General features: G+C 68.6%; 1 protein-coding gene across 1 annotated transcript; it reads right to left on the bottom strand.

Moving 5' to 3' along the window:
- Nucleotides 1-4,348: 4,348 nt before the first annotated feature.
- Nucleotides 4,349-18,156, bottom strand: UHMK1 (U2AF homology motif kinase 1). The gene is made up of 8 exons (XM_045838410.1): nt 17,695-18,156; nt 16,165-16,457; nt 15,488-15,679; nt 13,797-13,891; nt 12,603-12,679; nt 12,392-12,490; nt 10,755-10,843; nt 4,349-9,354 (listed from the first exon to the last, which is right to left on the bottom strand). Exons 1-8 carry the CDS (start codon nt 17,960-17,962, stop codon nt 9,208-9,210), a joined length of 1,260 nt encoding a protein of 419 aa, XP_045694366.1. The 5' UTR covers nt 17,963-18,156; the 3' UTR covers nt 4,349-9,207.
- Nucleotides 18,157-18,586: the final 430 nt, after the last annotated feature.

Raw genomic sequence — 18,586 nt, 5'->3', positions numbered from 1 at the left:
GCATGTGCCCTGACTAGGAATCGAACCGGTGACCCTGTGGTTCAAAGGTCAGCACTCAGTCCACTGAGCACACCAGCCAGGGCGGGGTCAATCCTTTTGACTGAAATGAACACATCGGCTCCCTCCCACCCCCCAGAACCCCTCATTAAATGCCCCGTGAGCACTGACTTCACCCGAAGGCCCACAAACTGCTGCCCCGCCCCCGCAACCAGGATCGAGCTCTATCCAGATCTAAACCGCGCCCGCACGGCCAGGGGCGTGGAGGAACCCGTGGCGAGCGGACGCCCCGCAGCGGGACGTGGGACGCCAGCGGGGCCGGGCCCCGGGGAGAGGGCGGCTGCCCCCCCGGGTGCCCGAGCAGGCGCCGAGTCACCGTTTCACGACCGTTCGCACACGGGGTGGCTGGGCCGAGTGCGGGCACCACGGTGTGCCGAGTCGAGCGGCTTGCGCAAGTCGTGGGGGTCACGCGAGGAAGCCGCACGCACACACGCACACAGCCCGTCATTTCCTCCTCCTGCGTCCCCTCTGTGACTCCCACGCCCACGGGGTGTCTGGCCGCCTCTGTCTCGGACCCTGGTGACGTGGCCTTGTGCAAGCAGGCAAGCGGCCCCGGTGCTCTGTCCCCAAAGGCACTGGGAGAAATCCCGCCCCGAAGAGAGGCCGGAAAAGGAAAAGAACCTGTCCCCTCACCCTGCCCCTCCGTCCACGGGGCACCAACCACGGCCGCAAGAGACCAGGGCTTGCGGGAGCTTCGTGGCCCCGGGGCCAGCCCCTCAGCTGACTCCCACCCTTTCCTCGGGAAGAAGGAGGGGACGGCTGTGTCCCGGCCGTGTGCGCGGAAGCCGTTCTGAGGGGCCAAGAGCAGGGGGCTGCAGCCTGGGCCGGGGTGGCGGCATTGCCTGCTGCCACGAGACCACAGGCCTCTGAGCCCACGTGTGGCCATGACAGCTGGGAGCCCGTGCCTCCGTGTCAGGGGACACTGTCCCACCCGAGCCCCACGTAGGGCTGCCGCAGGGCCCCGGCCCACCTTCACTTTCCCTCCCTCCCTCCCTCACCTGCTGAGGGGCAGAGCTGACCCGCCCCTCTGGGGACAAAGCCAGGCATCGGTCAGCTTGGCCATGACTGTCCTGCACTCGTTGGGCCGGGGGAGCGGCCCTCTTCCATGGCGCGGTGGGGTGGTGTGTCGTCGCCGGGCACCGGCCTGCGCTCTCCGGGACCCCTACCCGTGGACAGCACCCTCCCGAGCCCCACCTGCTGACCACTTTTCCTCCGAAGTTCAGGCCGGGATGCAGAAGGGGGAGGGGAGGGTTCCCTCCCTGGCGTCCTCGTGGCTGGAGGCGGGCGTTCCTGCTGCATGCATTACGTCCTCCCGCTGCGACCTCCCGCTGCGACCTCCGACCTCCGTGAGACCTCCGACCCCTCTGAAAGGCCTCACAACGTGCCGTGAGGGGACAGAAAGGCGCCCTCCAGCGTGAGGGAGGGGAGTCTGGCAGAGGGCGAGCGGCAGGCCCGCGGCGCCGAGGGGAGACCCGGGCCTGGACGGCGGCAGCCGGGAGGGCGTGCTCCTTGGAAACCCAGGCGGCCGCTCTCCGCAGACACTGAGTTGGGGGTGGCGGGGGGGAACTTGGGGGCTTCTTTCTGTCAGCACCCCAGGCAGCTTCCAGGTCAGGCAAGTCCAGCAGCAGCGCTGGCCCTGGGGGAGCTACTGCAGAGCCCCCAGAGGCGGGGGGGGGGGTTCAAACTGCCGGCAGAGAGCGCCCTGGGGTGGCCAGAGGCCGAGATGCTCCCGACAGCCGCTGCCAGGCTGGAGCAGGATGGCCGGGCCACCCTCACGCCGACAGGGCTATGGGGGGCCACAGGGGCCTCCGCAGCGCCCTGCCCCCGCCATCACAGGGCAGACGGAGAACCGCGAGGCCTGGAGACTCAGGCGGCTGCCCTTTCCGGCTCCTGACACGGCGGGAGGCCCGGCTGCACTGCAGGGGGTCGCCATCACTCAGCCTTGGACTCGGGATCGGCTGGAGGGGCCGCCCGGCTCAGTGGCATGGCTGCTCTGGGTGGGACAGGGACAGGGACAGGGACGGCACGGACAGCAGGCGACTCGAGGCCGACGCCCCCGCAGGCCCCAGGAGTGGAGCGGCCAGAGGAGGCCTGGGGGGCGGGGCCGGGTGGGCCTGTGTGGGGCGTCCTCGGGGGGGGGGGATGGCCGCGTCCCTGGGCTCACGGGGAAGGGCCTGCGAAGGACGAGCCGCGGAGCACGGATGCGGTCCCGCCGGGAAGTCAGACGCGTTGTTTCCGAGGGACCAGGAACGCCCCCGCAGCGGGGCCGCGGCAGGGCCCCCGCGGACTCCAGAATCACCACGTGTGACTGCGGTCTGCAGACCCGTGGCCGACCCAATGGCGCGTAAGGAACCGGCAGTGACAGGGCTGTCGGGGCGACCTCCACGTGCACGTCCGACCCCCTTGGTGAGCGAGAACACCCGCGCATTTGGGAGGGACCGGCGGCTGACCTGACCGGGGGCCCTCGGGGGACCGGGCCGCCTCCTCAGAGCGCAGGGCCCAGGCGCGGCCCACGGCTCTGCTCGGGGACGGGGACGAGCCCCCAGCCTCAGCCTCCCGGGTCGGTCCCGCACGGCTCCCAAGCCCATGCCAGGCGTTTGCTGTCCCGGAGCTTCGTGGAATAGCTCGTTTTTTAACTGATGACCAGCAGGGCAGCTGCCAATTAAGCGGGTTCTTTGGGCGACTGCTTGCTCCGTCCCCTTCCTCTTCAAGTCCCCCCATCAGAACACCGTCTTAGAGTTTAGGCCCCAAACAGATGCCATTCCCCTGCGCCCCCGCCCCCAACCCACAGTGACATAAAAAAAGAGCGGAAGAAAAATGTCCTTTGTCCAAATTTGTGTTGAGCATGGGATTATAAAAGAAGTTGTAATTAGAAACAGAATTGTAACCACCCACCGTGGGTCTGTCCACAGGTAGCAGGTAGCGCACATCCAGGGTCCAAGGCTCCCTCCGCAGCAGCTGGCTTCCCCAGGTGCTGCTGCTCTCTGGGTGCGGTCAGCTCCCCGCGACCTCAGAGCCCTCAAGGGCGACACTCGCGCCCCGGGCGCCGCCGCTCCCCCGAAGGAAAGGGCTGCACCTGATGCAGCCGCGCACTCGGTCAACGACGACCAGGGGCCCACGGGGACACACGACTGAGCCCGTCTGCCCCAAGCTGCGGTCTGCGCAGCGCTGACCCCCCACGGTTCTCAGCCGACACTTTAACAATGCAACAGCTGTGACTGCATCCCGGGCAGGGACAGGAGGGCCCAGAACTCGAGGGGACAACGGAGAAAAGCTGCGTGTGTGCGGCCGGCGGCTGTGTCCCCACGGCCATGAGGGGGGGCCACAGAGGAAGGACGCCGCCCCCTGGAGGGCAGTCCCGCCCAAGTCCGCAGGCGCCTGCGCCTTTCCCATGCTCAGAAAACACGGACACTTGCATTATGTTCATCGGGCGGGTGGGGGGGGGGCAAGGGAAAAGCAAACGGGGGGGGGCATGGCCACCTGGTTCAGGGGGCTGCAGACCGCGGGCGGCGGACCCTCCCAACTCTCTGTGCGCAGGCCTCTGGCCGAGACTCCCGGCGCCCGCCCACGGCCCGCGGCGCCCCGGGCTCCGGGACGCCGCCCCCAGCTGGTCCCTCCCTGCCGGGCTGAGGACCCGCCTTCACACGCTCGGTCCTGCCTCCGTGAGCCTCCCTCCTCGGCAACCGTTTTAACAGTTCGATGCCCGGTCCGCCCGCGCACACGCAAGTGACGGCCCAGGGCGGGGACGCTCCGGGGACCAAACGTCCGCGCTGCCTGCGGGACTCGCTGCTTCTCACCCGAGCGCAGCCCCCTAGACCTGAGCGCCACCCTGGGAAGGTCCCTCCGAGCGCGCGCGCGGCTGCGCTCTCCCCGCCCCCTCGACGCACAGCAGGGCGCGCTGCTGCGGTCCGGTCCTCCGGGCCGGTGCGTGTTTTCCAGCAGGAGCGCGGTCCCGCGCCGCGTGCACCTCCGCCTCCGCGGCCACGCGGGGGGGCGCCAAGGCTGCGCGCTCACATGCACGTGAGGGCTGAGGCTCATGCTCGGACGATGCCTTGCGTCCTCCACGCCGCGCCCACGCAGCACCTGCTGCGTGAACCACCAGCGCGCGGTGGGCGCCGGCCGCAGCCGGCCTGGCTCCGAGGCTGCTGCGCACGCGCACCGGCCCGCTCTGCCGCGAGGACCGAAGAGCCGGGTCCTCGCTGTGCGGGGGTCGCTGTGCGGGGGGCGCCAGAACAACGTGCCGCAGCCTCCGAGGCCGACGCGCGCTCTTACACGAAACACGGAAACAGGAGCCGCTCCTTCAGGTGTGAGCTTTATTGTGTCACCTCGTCACACACACACCGGGACGCGCGTCGGCGGTGCGTCCTACGGGTCGGTTCACAGCACGAGACCGAAAGAGGCAGCGGAGGGGACGGGCGTCTCCGCGGAAACCACGCGCAGCGCGCGCGCGGGGACACAGGCCCGGCCTCCTTAGGTGCTCGGGAAAGTGCAAAGAAAAGGTTCGTTGCTACTCGGCAAGGAAAAAAGTGTTAAAGACTCGACGAGAAATCAGACTTGGGGCTCGAGCAGACACCCTCTCGGCAGGGAGCACGCGAGGAGCCCCACCGGGTGGTGAGACGCGGTCACCGCGCGGGACCGTGCACTGTGCGGGCGGCTCTGGGCGCGGGTGGAAGGGGCCGGCGGGGAGGGGGTCCCTCAGGGGAGGGGTCAACCCGGGAGGGGGCACAGTTGGGCGCGGAGCCTCCCCTGCCCCCCTCCGCCCACGGAGCGCGCACAGCCAGCCTGGGGCGGCCGGGAGGACTAGACGGGCTGGGGAAGACCTGCCCCCAGGCGGATGCGGCCAGGAGCGCCGGTGGGAACGGGAGATTTCCGAACCCGTCTGGAAGGAACGAAGGGGAGAGGAGGGGACCTGCTGGGGGAGCCCCACCCGCCGCGAGGCCCGGCCCGGGCGTCTGGCCGTCCCCAGCGCCCAGCAGCGACCCCACCAGGGCCGCACGGCCGGGCTGGGCTCCGAGTTTTCCACCACAAGTGGCCCTGAAGCACGAGAACGAGCAATTCCAGTCTCGGTCTTCCCTTTTACCCAGAACGTGGCTTCTCTTCACCACACGAGGAGTGGAACAACATTCGCTCTTGTCTGCAGAAGGATGCGAGGTCGTTAAGGCAGGTAAGACCCGCTGCCTCCCTGGGCCCTGAAGTGAGACACTGCCCCCCCGGGTCAGGGCCACGCGCAGCTGCGGGGCGGCCACGGCTGCTCCGGGGCACGGGCGGCGACTCTGCTCCACGGGACGCGCCGCCCCGGCAGTCACCCGGCGAGTTTCCCACGGATCCTAGCACTGACGGGGCCACGGACGCAGCTCGGAAAAGCACGGACGGGGCAGATGCAGAGCGTGAGCCCTCCCAGCAGCGGGAGGCGCGAGGTGCCCGCTGCAGGGGGAGGAGCGGAAGCTTCTCATCAGGGGAACAGGGGTTAGGAGGGCTGCGCCCCCACCCCCCGTATCCCCCCATGACCACCCATCACAGATAAAGTCTCCTGAACATCCTCTAACAGCAGACACAGTTAAGACTGTTTTGCCTTCTTCTTAAATACCCCTAGCGCTTGCCAACTGCCCACCGCTGTGGGACCCACTGGTCCTCACGGGCAGCGTGAGCAGCCGTCACAAACGAAAGTGCAGGGACAGATACAACGCACCCCGTCGGTGTCGGGCAGAAAGCAGCTAACCCTCCACGAAACCAGGCCGGATCCGCCACCTTCCAGGGGCCTCAGGAACTGGACACCCACACCCCCCTGCGACCGACAGAAGGCGGCTCGGCTCACCCCCCGGCTCGGCGGGGTCTCCAGGCTGCGGCAGCCGGGAGTCAGACCCGCAGGAAAGGCGACCTGCCCCGGGAAAGGGGGCTCGCTGGCAGCTGGAGCCGCGGCGGGACCCAGGCTGCTGTGCGTGTGAGCACACTTCACAGGAAGTCCGCAGGTCACACCCGAGAGCAGACCCAGAGGCAGCGGACCGTCGGCCCCTGGGAAGCTCGCACCCCAAGGGGCGTCCGCGTCTTCCGGGAACCACAAGGCACTTGCTCCAGTGAGACCGCCGCTCACCAACAGACTAGGCCTCGCGGTGACACACCTGCACCCCCCACCCCGCCCTAAAACACAGCCCCGGCCTGGCGAGACGGCCGGGATCCTGAGCACCCCTTCACCCAGAACCAAACTGCCCGGCTGCTGCCTGTCACCGCGGTGCTGATCTTCATTGAAGGACAGCACAGAACAGGAGGCGCGCTGCCCAGGGGGACCCAGGAGGTTCGGAGAGACAGGCCTCGCGTGTGTCGCGCAGCCCGACGTGCGGCCCGAGGGGAGGACAGGCGGGCTCGCGGCAGCGCCCCTCGCGAGGAACCCGCGTGGGGGAGGGGAGGAAACAACACAGCAACGCGGCCCTCAGAGCCGCCTCTGACTTCTGCAGGGACTGCTGCGCCCCGGCGGCCGGGTGCCAGAGAGCAGGCCGCCCGGGCTCGCGCACGGCCAGGCTCGGGCCCCTTCTGGAGCCACCGCGGCCCGCGGTCCCCCCGGAGGAGGACACAGGGGCGGAGCGGGGTTCTCCTCCTCCCTCCGGGCGAGTGCCGCCTCGAAACTGCCTCCCGCCAGCGCTGCAGCAGGGGAGGCGCTACCTGCCAACCTCCTCAAAGTCTCGACTCGACCCCCTCAGAGGTCTCCTGGCCACCAAAACGCCCCCAAAGAACCCGCCGGCAGGCCTGTCTGGCAGAAACACACCTCAACACCAGGGATACCAGAGAAAGGGGGGGGGGGGCACAGACACCGACTTAGGAAGAGAAAAACTACCTGAGATCCCACGTTCCCAAGGGGTGGGGCGGGGAGACCCGGCCCCCGGACTCCTCACCCGACGCCCCAGAATCCCTAGGGTTTCAGCAACGTCAAAGGGCCTGAGTCTCTGGGTACACATCTCACCCTAACAGAATCTGAAAGTTGCATCTTTGATAATATTCGGTTGAGGTTTAGAAAGATACTAAGACTGCACATCTGGTAATACGAGAAGAGGAAGGAGAAATCTACAAATGTCATCTTTGGTGGCAACAGGCTAAGGGTTAGGGATAAAATAATTTAAATCACAGGAGGCATCTTTTTCCAACTCTGTGGCTTTAATATAAAACATCCAACTCAGTAAGCGGCTGCTTAGGCTCATCGAGTGTTCCCTCCGCTCCCTGCGAGTCTGGTCAGCATCTCCCGCCACGGGGCCCTCCAGCGTGGGCGGCCACGTCCCAGTGTGAGCACAGGGCAGGACGGAGATGCGAAACGCTATCAGACCCAGCGCGGGGCGTGCGCGGCCCCCGCGCCGCCGTGCCCAGCAGCCCACCTGCAGCCCGCCCGGGACCCGGCTCCTGGAGGCAGCGGCGGGGGAATGAGAGGCCCGCGCGCTCGCCCACGACACACACGCCCATCAGGACCCCCGGTGGGACCTGCGCCCCGTCGCCCAGAGGCGGCCCCACACCCCCACGTCTGTCCCAGGAGGGCGCAGGCGTCAGCCGCACGGGGCGCACCCTCCCGAATGGGCATCTGCAGGCAGCCTGGCCCGCCCGCCGCCAGAAGGGCCCTGGAAGGGCACATACCGGGAGCTCGCGGGGGCATGCGCCTCTGGGGCCCAGGCCTGGGGCAACTCATGTGCTGGCCCCCGCACACCAAGCCCGGCTTCCCTGTGCACGCTGGAGGGGGCCTGAGCCACGGGCAGCTGGTGGTCCCCACATCGTCAAGCGGTCCCTGCGGGACCAGCAGGGCAGCGGGCCCCTCCCCTCCCCCGGGGGCCCCGTGTGGGCTCTCGGGGACCTCACAGCCCAGGCAGGAGGCTGCCAGCAGGGAAAGAGGTGAAAGCCGGCTCCCTCGGGAAAAAAACAAATAAATAGCAAGGAAAAACCCATACTCTGTATCCTATTTCGTGTACATATAATCAGTGCTTTATGAAGATTTCCTGAACTTTAACAACCCCCTGAGGTGGGAGGGAGCCCGTGACCAGCTGTGTGCAGGACCTCGCACCCAGCACCCTCTCTGCGGGGAGTGGGGGGGGCCTCTCCACCCGTCCCTCCTCGCTCCCCTGCGCAGCTGCACCGCCCGGAGCTGCCCTGCCTCCAGACCAGGCCGCGTGGGGCGTGGTCCCTCCGGCCCTGCCCTCAGCGGAGGAAGGGCCGGGCGGAGGGTGGGCGTGGGAGGGAGGGGAGCAGCAGGAGCAGGAGAGCCCTTGGTCACCCACTGTCTATCTCTGGGGGTTCTCCTCCCTCCACCGAACACCCCACTCTTCCTTCTCCAGACCACCTCCGTTTTCTGTCACAGCAGGCGAACTGCACCGTGGGAAAGCTAACGACAACCACAGCACACCCCGCGGAAAGGGGCTCCCAGAGGGTCTAGCTAGCGCAGGTGCAGGAAGGGCACAGGCACGGGACCCACCCGCTGGGTCACGCGAGTCCCGGCGGGGCCCGGTCTGGCCCCCCCGCCTGCGCCTCCCAGGCCGGAGCTGGCTCCTCCCCAGGTCCCGTCACACAGGTGGCCCCGGAGCGCCCGGCCCTCGCCCCGACAGGCGCGCACCGCAGGGACGAGGGGGCGGGGGCCACGCGGCTCACAGGACTCACACCTGCACCCGCAGGAAACCTGCACCCGCGGGAGCACACACCCCGGACAGCAAGCCACGCGACGCCAAGCACCTGCTTCCTGCCTTAAAAGCCTTAATGCGCGCACGTACACGCCGACGGGCTCACTGCGGCTGCTCTGCGGGGACGCTCGGCACGGGACTCCCCGGCGCGTCCGCAGAGCAGCGCGGGGCAGAGGGGGACACGGCGCACCCGGCGCCCGCGCGGACGTGGACGTGGACGACACGGGAGCCGCCCCCCCCCCCGGCTGCAGCCCAGCAGCCGCCCCTGCCTCACGAGCACCCGCACGACGGCAGTCCGAGCCACACACGGGGGAGCCCCCCCCCCCAGCGCACCACCCACAGCAAGGGGCCCCCTGGGACAGCAGCCGGGCCCCGTCCTGCCCGGCGCCTGCAGCTGCGCAGGTAACACAAATGTACAAAGAAGCCCCCCGCCCCGGGCGAGGGGAGCTGCTGGGGACCCACGAGACGGAGAGGAGCGCGGGGACGCGGCCCAGGGCGCCGCCGCTCAGAGCAGGGTCTGGTAGAGGTAGCCCCGCCGGTAGGCGCTCAGCGGGTAGAAGGTCGCCACCACGAACTTCCCGTCGAACATCCTGCCCGTCAGCAGCTTCTGGGCCGCCTTGGAGTCGCCGGCGTTCGCGTACTCGACGAAGACCTGGGAGGAGAGAGGACACAGTGACTGTCTCTGCCCGGCCGCCCGGGGACAGCGCTTCCACCCGAGACCCCGCGCGCCTCCCAGCCCTCCCCGCACCGGCGAGCTGAGCGCCGTGCCAGCCCGGGCCCCACCCCCGCCCCCGCAGGAGCCCCCGAGAGGCTGAGGGGGACTCCAGGCCCACGTGGACTTTCTGAGTTTGTACGTGGCACGGAGGGGAGGCCGCTTCTGCCTCATCCCCGCCACGGCCACTTCCAGCCTCCGCACTCCCGGCAGGGGGGCGGCCCTCTCGGCCACAGGGTCGGGGGCTCACACTAACAGCGCTTGTGAAGGGCCACCCTGTGTGTGCGGCCCCCCAGAGGCCCGTGACCTGCCTGCAGGCCGCCCCCCCCCCAGGTCGCACCGACCCCCCCGCCTGCAGCACTCTCAGCCCCGGCACCCCCTGCCTCCGGCGGCTGTCCCCTCCCCGCCCACCGCAAGGCCCCTCCAGCCCCTCCCTTCCCTCCCCAGCACGGTGTACCCAGTGCCCTTGTCCTTGACCCCGCCCTCTCCCCGCGCCTGGAGCACACAGCAGGGGCGCAGTGAGGGGCCGGGTGCCCTCCTGACCCCGACGGGAGAACAGGGTTGGCGCCAGACCGGCAGTCGCTGCCACTGCAGCTAGAGTGAAGCTTAGTTCCTTTTCGGTCTCCCCAAACCCCCATGACATGAGCCATAAGACAAAACGACGATCCGTAACTGGAGGGGGCTTCTCCCCGGGGGGCGGGGGGACGGCACCTGGCAGCCTCTGCAGGCCCCCTGGCCGTCAGCGCTGAGGGCGGGGAAGGGCACCGTCCTGGGGAGGCCTCGAGCCACCGAGCTGCCCGCAGCGCCCGGCCAGCCCAGCAGGGGGCGCCCGAGCACAGGGCCAGTGAGGCCCGCTCCGGGCTGCGCCCCCAGAACCCGAAACGCTGACCCCAGAAGGAAGGTTTCTCTGCCCCGAAGCCCAACCCCGAGCCACAGCTTCTGAAGGAACCCTCGACCCTGCTGCTGCCAGTGCGCGCGGCACAGGGAGGCTCCGGCGGCCGGCCCCCCGCCCTCCGCGGCCCCCGACCCGCCCTCGCTGGGGTGGAGCGGGCCCAGCTGCCACTGCAGCTGACCCCGACCCTCGCCAGGGCTCCGTCCCGCCGGCGCCACTGCCGACGGTGGCTGGACGGCAGGCGGGCACCTTGTAACAGACAGACGCTGGCGGACAGGACAGATGGACAGGCCAGATGCACACTTGGCACAGACCCCGGGAGAAGTGGGGACGCTGGCGGACGCCGCCTCCCTAAGGACACCGCCCGGTCCCAGCCGAGCACGCCCCTCCCCGCCCAGCCGTGCGCCACCCCCCGCGCCCCCCCCCACCGCCGGGGACGCCCGCTCACCTGCCCGCGGCCAGGGCTCTCCTTGGGGACCAGCAGGGACACCACGGGCCCGAACTTCTGGCACTCCTCGCGCACGTCCTCCACGGCGTCTGCGGGTGCGAGCACAGCCACCCTGACGGGGAGTCGCGGGACCCGGCCCTGCCGGCCGCCTCTCCCGGCACCTCTGAAGCGCAGCGCAAGCACGCGACAAGCCCACCGCTCTCCAGGGTTCCTTCTGGCGCAGCCCTCCGAGGGGCCGACACGACAGCCAGACACTCGAAATCCAAAGCCCAAGCAGCGCGGCACTGGGTCTCTGAGACCGCCCGCACCTCTCGGCCGTCCGGCGGCACTGCCCCCCGGGAACGGCGGGCGAGCCCCCGGCCCCCACAGCCGAGCCGCAGCAGCATCTCCGTGTCCTCTGCCGTCACCCACCCACAAGAGCGTGACGGGCGGGCCAGCAGGCCCCACCTCCCCCACGTTTCTAGGCTGCCTCCCGGAGACGGGGCTGCGGCCACGCGACCTGACCTGGGCGTCGTCAGCACGACCCACGAGCCCTTCGTAGACGCTCGCCGACGCCAGCCAGCCCGTGACGGGGGCTCGCGTGGCGGGTCGCAGGCTGCACAGCGCGGGGGCACTGGTGTCCCCACAGGCAAGGAGGAGACACCCGTGGGAGCAGCTCCGGGCACCCCTTCCGGGAAGGGCCTGGCCGTCCCCCACCCCCACCCCCGGCCGGCCTCTCTGGGGCCGGGACGGGTTTTCCAAGATGGTTTTGTGTCTCTTCAGCTTCTGTCAAGGTGCAACGTGTCGCATTACCATCTCACTGCTTCTGAGTTTTGTGGTAAACTTGGGAGAGGCCTTTCGGTGCTGGGAACATTATTTTTAAAAATCCCCCATGATTTTCTAAGTTAGATTTTTCCTTTACTCCCACCCGTCTCCCTCTCTCCGCCCGCCTTTCTCTCCTGTCCCTGCCTTGTCCCCCCCCACCCCCCGCTTCGTGGAGGGCTTGGCCGTTTGGACGGTACAGTCCCCGCCGGACTGAGAGCCCCCGCCGGACTGAGAGCGCACTTTGGTCTGAAGCAGAAGGCTGGAGTCCCACTTCCTTACCATCCCCGCCAAGGTCACAAGACAGCCAGCCAGCCATCCCCACACGGGACTCCTAACCAAGCAAGCTTACCCGATCTGAGATAACCTGACAATGACCTTCTAATCAGAACAGAGGTATTCGTGTGAGACACTTAATCACTAAGATTTAATATCTACGTCCAAACAACATCTAAACACTGTATTTAGGAGGAAAAAACAGCGTCACACAGCAAGACAGGGGGCGAGGTTCACCTGTGAGCGGCCTCCCTGTGAACGCCACCCCCGCCCCCACCCTGGCCCCGTGCCCCCACCCCCACTCCAGGCCCAGCCCGGGACCGAGGGGCTCAGAAGCAGCCCAGGCCCTCGCACCCATCCCCCCGCCTGCCACCCCGCCCCGAGGTTGGCGTCGACCCCACGCGCTGCCACAGAGGGGACAGGGCCAGGCCCGTGAACCCCGGGGGTGTAACTGGGTGTGACCCCAGCACCCTCTCCGCACGGGGGTGCACCTCGGGGGCGGGCCCAGCCTGCGAGGCGGGCGCGGGGCCCGGGGCCCGGGGCCCGGGGGCAGCACCGACCTTCGTAGCCCTCCTCGCTCTCCAGGTGGTCGCCGTCCAGCACGTTGAGCAGCCTCAGCACCGGGGTGGGGAGCATCACCAGGTCTTCGATGTGAGGGGCTGCGGGGCGGGCAGGACGGCGCGGTCAGGCGCGAGCCCCCCCGCCCCCCAGAGCTGGTCACGACGCACGTCCAGCTGCCCGGGGTCCGGGGACGCCAGGAGCCGCACTCACCGAACGGGACGCTGAAGAACGGGCTGCAGAGCGCGGCCTCGGCGGGCACTCGCCGGCGCGGGTCGTCATGGAGCATGCTGTGGCACAGACAGGGCCCGGCGTCACCGTCCCGGGAAGCAGCGCGCGTGTTCGCCGAGGCACGGGCTGCGTCGGCGCGGCCTGCCGACTGCTTGCCCATGGGACGCCCTCTAGAGACACGCCACAACCCACATCCCGGACGTGACGACGGCGAGACCAAACGCCCACGGGCGGCGTCTGCAGAACCAGGTAACCGTGACAACCGCCAAAACACGAGGCGAGGGACAGCCGCCCCCAGCAGACACCCGGGAGGGCCTGGCAGCGCCACCTCCCGAGACCACCAGCCCCAGACCACCAAGACTGAGAGGTGTTCCGGGACCATCTCGGGATTTCTATGGAAAGATAAAATCCTTTGGCCGTCTAGAAAAAAAGGCCAAATGACTCTTGATATAAAGCAAATATTTTGAAACTTCTTCATCTTGTGGCAGCATAAACTGCCGAAATTTTGCAGCACACCCAAAAACTTTATTTTTGGCTGATCTGACAAAAAAAAAATAAGTATAACTTAGCTTCATTCTCAGTGGACGGCCATGGCTGTGCTGGCCGCTGTCATTTCCATCCGACAGTTTTAGCCAGCAAGTGCCCCTGACTGAGTGGCCGGGTGCCCCGCTGTGGAAGCCCCGGCGGCCCCCGGGCAGAGGACGGGACGGGCAGTCCCCCCGACCTTCCTGTGGCGGCAGCAGCGTGTCCCAGACGCTCAGGGACGGGCGGGGTGAGCGAGAGCCAGACACCGCCGCTCGGGGACCCAGCGGGGAGAGACCACGCGGAGCCCGTCCTGGCCGTGCACGGCCTCTTCTCGGTGCGAAATGCCCCACAAGGCACCCAGTCCAGACACCGACAGCGGTTTGTTCACTCCGTCACACACAAGCATGGCGGGGGGCGGGAGGCAGCGCCACACACGCACTGTCGCCTGCAGGGGAGACCCCCCACCGCAGCTGCGGAGAGGCCCCGCTGCGGGGGGCTGGCTGCAGGACCGGCCTCTCGGCTGCCCTTCCCCGAGTTCCCGCGAACCCACAATCACTGCACACAAAAAGCAACCGGGAGATGTGCAGGGTCAGAAGCAGAAGCGTCTGTTCGGTGTGAGCTGGGGGGGGGGCAAAGGGCGTGGCCGCGTACCTTTTAATGAGGTCCCGGAGGTGGTAGGCTGGGATGGCGGCGTTCACCACCGCCTTACTGGCAAACATGTGGTCGATGATGGCGGAGCTGTTGGCCTGGAGAGGGGGAGAAGTCGTCCTTTGGTGGTTCAAGTTCAGCCACTGCTTCCCGAGGGCCAGGCCCGGGTGCCCTGCGAAACCCCCAGAAACCCCACCTCCCCCGCCCCGCACTCTGGAGGGAGGGACCGTGCCCGGAGTCATGTGGGGGTCCTCGGTCCTCAGCGCCGCCGGCCCCGCACGGGCGTGCACCAGGTGCATGACTGGAGACACCACGGCGCTGGAGCGGCCCCGGGGAGAACGGAGCTCAGTGTGCGTGCGGAGGGGAGGACGAGCGCTCCGCTCGGGGCACGAGGGAGCACGTGGCGTCACGTCACTCCCTCTCAGCCCTGCGCGTGCGACGCCGCGCCCCAAGTGTGCGGAGGCGTGCACAGGAGCAGGCTCACTGAAACGCACCGGACACGTGCCACCGGCACCCCACGCTGAGTGCCGGGCGCTTCCTTTCCGCCCCCGACACCGTGACAGGGTCGCACGCTGCCGTCCCCTTCGTCATGCAGACGGCGGCCAGGCCTCGGGCCTCCACACGACGAGCCCCGCGGAGAAGGTGACTCCACGTGCAACTGCAACGTCTCCGCCTGGGGGCGGGACACTGGGCGCCCGCAGTGCACACTCTCCGCGTCTCCCCACACAGGGTCCGCCCACCACCCAGTTCTGTTCGCTCGGCTGAGCGACGCCGTCCCGGGGGCTCAGGCGGTCAGGGCCCACCCACGGGGGCACCAGAGACTGGCACCGGTCTGACTGTCGGGGGCGCCGGGGACAAAAAAGGACACTGATCCCCTCGCTCGGCCGTGCTTCCGTGCCAAAGGTGAGTGCCCGGCACGCGCACCAGGCCACGGCAGCGCTCCGCCTGGGCCCTGACAGCCACACTCCGTGCCTCAGGCGTCACCGCCACAACCAGGGACGCCTCTGCGCTGTGCCCTCGACTCTCCAGCCTGGAGCCGGCCGAGGCCACCGCCGCGCTCGCGCCCCAGGGAGTGTTCTCGGAGAGGGGGCGCAGGCCGCACTGCGCAGGGACAGGCGGGAAGCTCCCTGCTGCGCCCGGGCTGGGAGCTCAGGGCCCGAGCTGCCAGAGCAGCCGCTGCACCGGGAGAAGGCGCAATGCGCCACCACGAGGGCGGCATGCAGCGCTGCGGGCAGCGCCCGAGGCAGGAGGCAGGGGCAGCCGTGTGGCCCCCGCAGAGCCTGCGGCTCCCCTGGACAGAGTGGCCTGCGCCCTCGCTCGCTGTCCCCACCGGACCACCGGGAGAACTCAGTGAGTCTGTGCGTGAAAACGCATCGACGGGACGCAGAAACTGTGCGCGTGACACAGAGAGCACCGCTCACCCCGCAACGCACCGCTGCACTGCCAGTGTTTCAGGGAGTGGCACAACTGCACTACAAGATGAAAGACACCGCTTCTGCTTCTTGGGGAAAAGGCCCGGGTCCCCGCTCCGGCCCTGGCCCAGGAGCAGGGAGGGTCGCTGAGCGGCGCGGCTGCGGCCTGGGTGGGAGGGGCCGCCGCCGCAGGGGGCACGAGGCAGAGCACTCACGAGACTCATGAGCTGGGGCCCCGGGCGCTGGGACCGGGGACCCCGGGGGGAGCGCCGGCGCCGTTACCTTCCACTCCTGAGACCTGACCGTGTGCTTCAGCTTTGTCCCCGAGAACATCTCCAGCAGGATGACCCCGAGGCTCCACAGGTCCACAGCCGAAGTGCACTCCGTGTCGCTCTGCAGGCCGGCCTGGGCCAGGCAGTTCTGCAGCTCTGCCTCCGGGGCCCGGTACCCGTCCGTCTGGATGTACTTCACGTCCTGAGCAGACGAGTGGATACCGCGCCCAGTGAAACACCGCCCGCTGTCCGTCCACCCACCCACCCACCTCGGCGCTGCCTCTACTGCCAACTGGACGCCGGGGCCGCCCCTCGCTTCCACAACCTCACGCCTGCAAGGGACCGCTGGTGATCAAGGACACTGGGCAAAGCCCTGACGAACCAAGACAAGGGGGGTGCGGTGCCGGACCCACCACCCGTGGAGTCCCCAGCAGTGCGGGCGCCAGTCATGCAGCAAAAACAAGAGAGCACCCCGCAGGGCAGTCGCCCCCGACAGTGTCAGGCCCCTTCGCATGTCACTGGTCACCCGCCCCGACCAGACACACGCTGGCGATGAGCTGCTTCCGCCTGCCTCGCCCCCAGGAGCTCAGAACCACAGCCACACGCAGGTCTGAAGCCCCCGCGGAAGCGCCTCTGCTCTTCGCAACACCCGCCTCGGACCCCGGAGTGGGCGGGAGCCTTTCTCACCTGATTGCCTTCTTTGAAGCTCAGGCCAAAGTCAATGAGCTTGAAACACTCGCTCTCCGCGCTCCAGAGGATGTTCCGCGGCTTGAGATCGGCGTGGACGTAGCCCTCGCGGTGGAGGAAGGCGAGGGCCTCCAGCACGTCCCGAGCGCAGTGCTGGATGGCCCACAGGGAGCAGCCCTGGGGGCTGGCGCACAGCAGCAGCTCCGACACGCTGACGTCCAGCAGCTCCAGCAGCAGGCAGCGGGACGGCACGTTCGGGGAGAAGTGGATGGTGAACACCCCGTACAGGGTCACTGGGGAGAGAGACGGGCGGCGCCGCTTCAGGAGTCAGGCCGGGCGAGGGAGCCACCACGGAAGCAGGTGACCGCAGGGCGCGAGCCCGGGACAGACTACAGAAGAGCAGCTCTGATGGGCAAGGAAGCCCCTGCGGCAACTTACTTTTCCACGAGGGAGATTTCTGGGCCACTGGCTCATTTCAACAACATAAAACGAGTCGGCCTTCAGCCGCTGGCGACTGTTCACAGATACCACATGAGGCACAGTAATTCAGGCTGCGTTCCACCACGCGCTCGCGGTGGGTGCATATGCACTGAGGGTGCCCGGCAAGGTTGAGCACAAGTGAAAATTAAAAAACAAAAACAAAATACCCAGCCCTGGACAAGTGCTCAGTGGGTCAGAGCATCATCTGATGCTCCAGGGCTGCAGGTTCCACCCCCGGTCGGGGCACTCGCAGGAGTCGACCAACGAGGCATCAGTAAGTGGGGCAATAAGTCAATGTTTCTCTCTCTCTCCCTTCCTCTGACATCAATAAACAAATTTAAGGTAAGGACCAAATATTACATACTACCCAAGGTGAATGTCACGATGGGGACAAACAGAATTTGAAGGTTGGTTCCTCAACCTTAAAAGAAGGGAGTGTGCCTTGGGAAGACACGTCTAGTCTTTCAGAGACTCAACAAGACCTGCAAAACGGCCAAGACTTCCCCCGGAAAGGCCACGGCTACGTACAAAACGCGGCAAGCTGAGAACCAACAGACGAGAAAACGCCCCGGTGGCCAGTGCTCCCGAGCGGTAAGATGCCGGAGGCCCATCTTCCATGACGCCGCCCGGGCTGCGAGCAGGGATTAGGCAGAGCCCGAAAGGGGGTCTGCGGGGCGGCGGGGAACGGGGCCGCTGTGGTGGGCCCCTCACCCGCGACCAGCTCAGACCTCCCAGTCTGGGCGTCGGCGCCAGAACCCTGAGCGCACGGGGCGTGCGGCCGCCGCACTTCCACGAGGGCCCCCGTGAACCACTGAGTCATGTCTCGCCAGGCCAGGCTACCTGCGGATCCAGGCCGCGTCCACCGGCGTCGCCAGCGGGGCAGAGGGGTCCGTCTCCCGCTGCCTTGCAGAGGCTAAAAATTCCCACGCGGGACCGGACGACGCAGCAAAGGCACGCCCGCTGTCCCGGGGCCGGGCACCTGCGCTCCCCGCCCGCGCCCGCCCGCCCCCGCACGCCGGGCCGCGCGGCGCGGCGGCCCGCCGCCCTCACCGATGTTGCGGTGGCCCTGCAGCTGCTCCAGCGCCGCGCGCTCCTTGCGGAAGCCGTACTCGGCGGCCGAGGCGGCGGCCCCGGAGGCGCCGGGCGGCAGGAACTGCTTGAGCGCGCCGGGGGGCGAGCCGGGGGTGCCGCAGCAGCGCACCCGGTACACCGACGCCGACGACCCGCTGCCCAGGCGGCTCTGCACCTGCCACAGCCGCCCGAAGGCCTCCAGGAAGCGCGGCGGCTCGGCGCCCCACGCGCACCCGGACCCCGCCATCCGCGCGGACTGAGGGCGGCGCGGCGCTGACGCGAAGCCCGGCAGCCGGCCGCGCCCGCGGGTCACATCGCAGCCACCGGCCGCTCCGCAGGGAGAGGCCCACCGCGCGTCGCCACCGCCGCCGCCACCGCCGGGCTCAGGCCGCCATGACGCCGGAAGCCGCACGCCCCGCCGGAAGCCGGAAGCCAAAAGCCGGAAGCGGACCCAGAGCCGGTCCTGCGCCGGAAGGAGGCGGGAGCCCGGGTGGGCGTGGCTCCAGGGAAGGAGGCGGAGCTTCCGAGCGTCTGAACGTCCGAGGCTGTCTAAGCAGGTGGTCCTGGGACTAGGGCAGCCTCTCCCGTCGGCGAGACCGGCGAGCCCCCCACACCTGCTCCGAGCGCCGCGGGCGCTACCTGTCCCCAGCCACCGCGGACAGGCCGCGTCTCCGCGCCCCGCCTCTCGCGCAGACCTGCACACCCCCCTGCTCTGCCTGCTCCTGCCCCTTAGCCTGCCGCCCAGTGCGGTCGCTGCAGCCCTCCGTGCACCTGCTCTGCCTCCAGCGTGCGCCGTGAGCTGCAGCGCCGCCCCTCTCCGGAGGAGTGCCCTCCATCCCTTCGGGGCTGGCTGCCGGCCCGTCCTCGGCGT

This window comes from Phyllostomus hastatus, unplaced genomic scaffold (assembly GCF_019186645.2).
Source record: "Phyllostomus hastatus isolate PE091 unplaced genomic scaffold, TTU_PhHast_1.1 phas_contig_283, whole genome shotgun sequence".
NCBI lineage: Eukaryota > Metazoa > Chordata > Mammalia > Chiroptera > Phyllostomidae > Phyllostomus > Phyllostomus hastatus.
The sequence above is the reverse complement of the archived record's forward strand: the minus strand, read 5'-3'. Positions and strand labels throughout refer to the sequence as shown.

Bases quoted from the DNA above. Each gene is read 5' to 3' on its own strand.
- UHMK1 (XM_045838410.1), bottom strand. From the start codon at position 17,962: ATGGCGGGGTCCGGGTGCGCGTGGGGCGCCGAGCCGCCGCGCTTCCTG. The intron at 13,892-15,487 runs GTAACGGCGCCG...CCCCCTCTCCAG, and splicing joins TCAGGTCTCAGGAGTGGAAG to GCCAACAGCTCCGCCATCAT. The intron at 10,844-12,391 runs GTCGGTGCTGCC...TCGCACCCGCAG, and splicing joins GAGCGAGGAGGGCTACGAAG to ACGCCGTGGAGGACGTGCGC.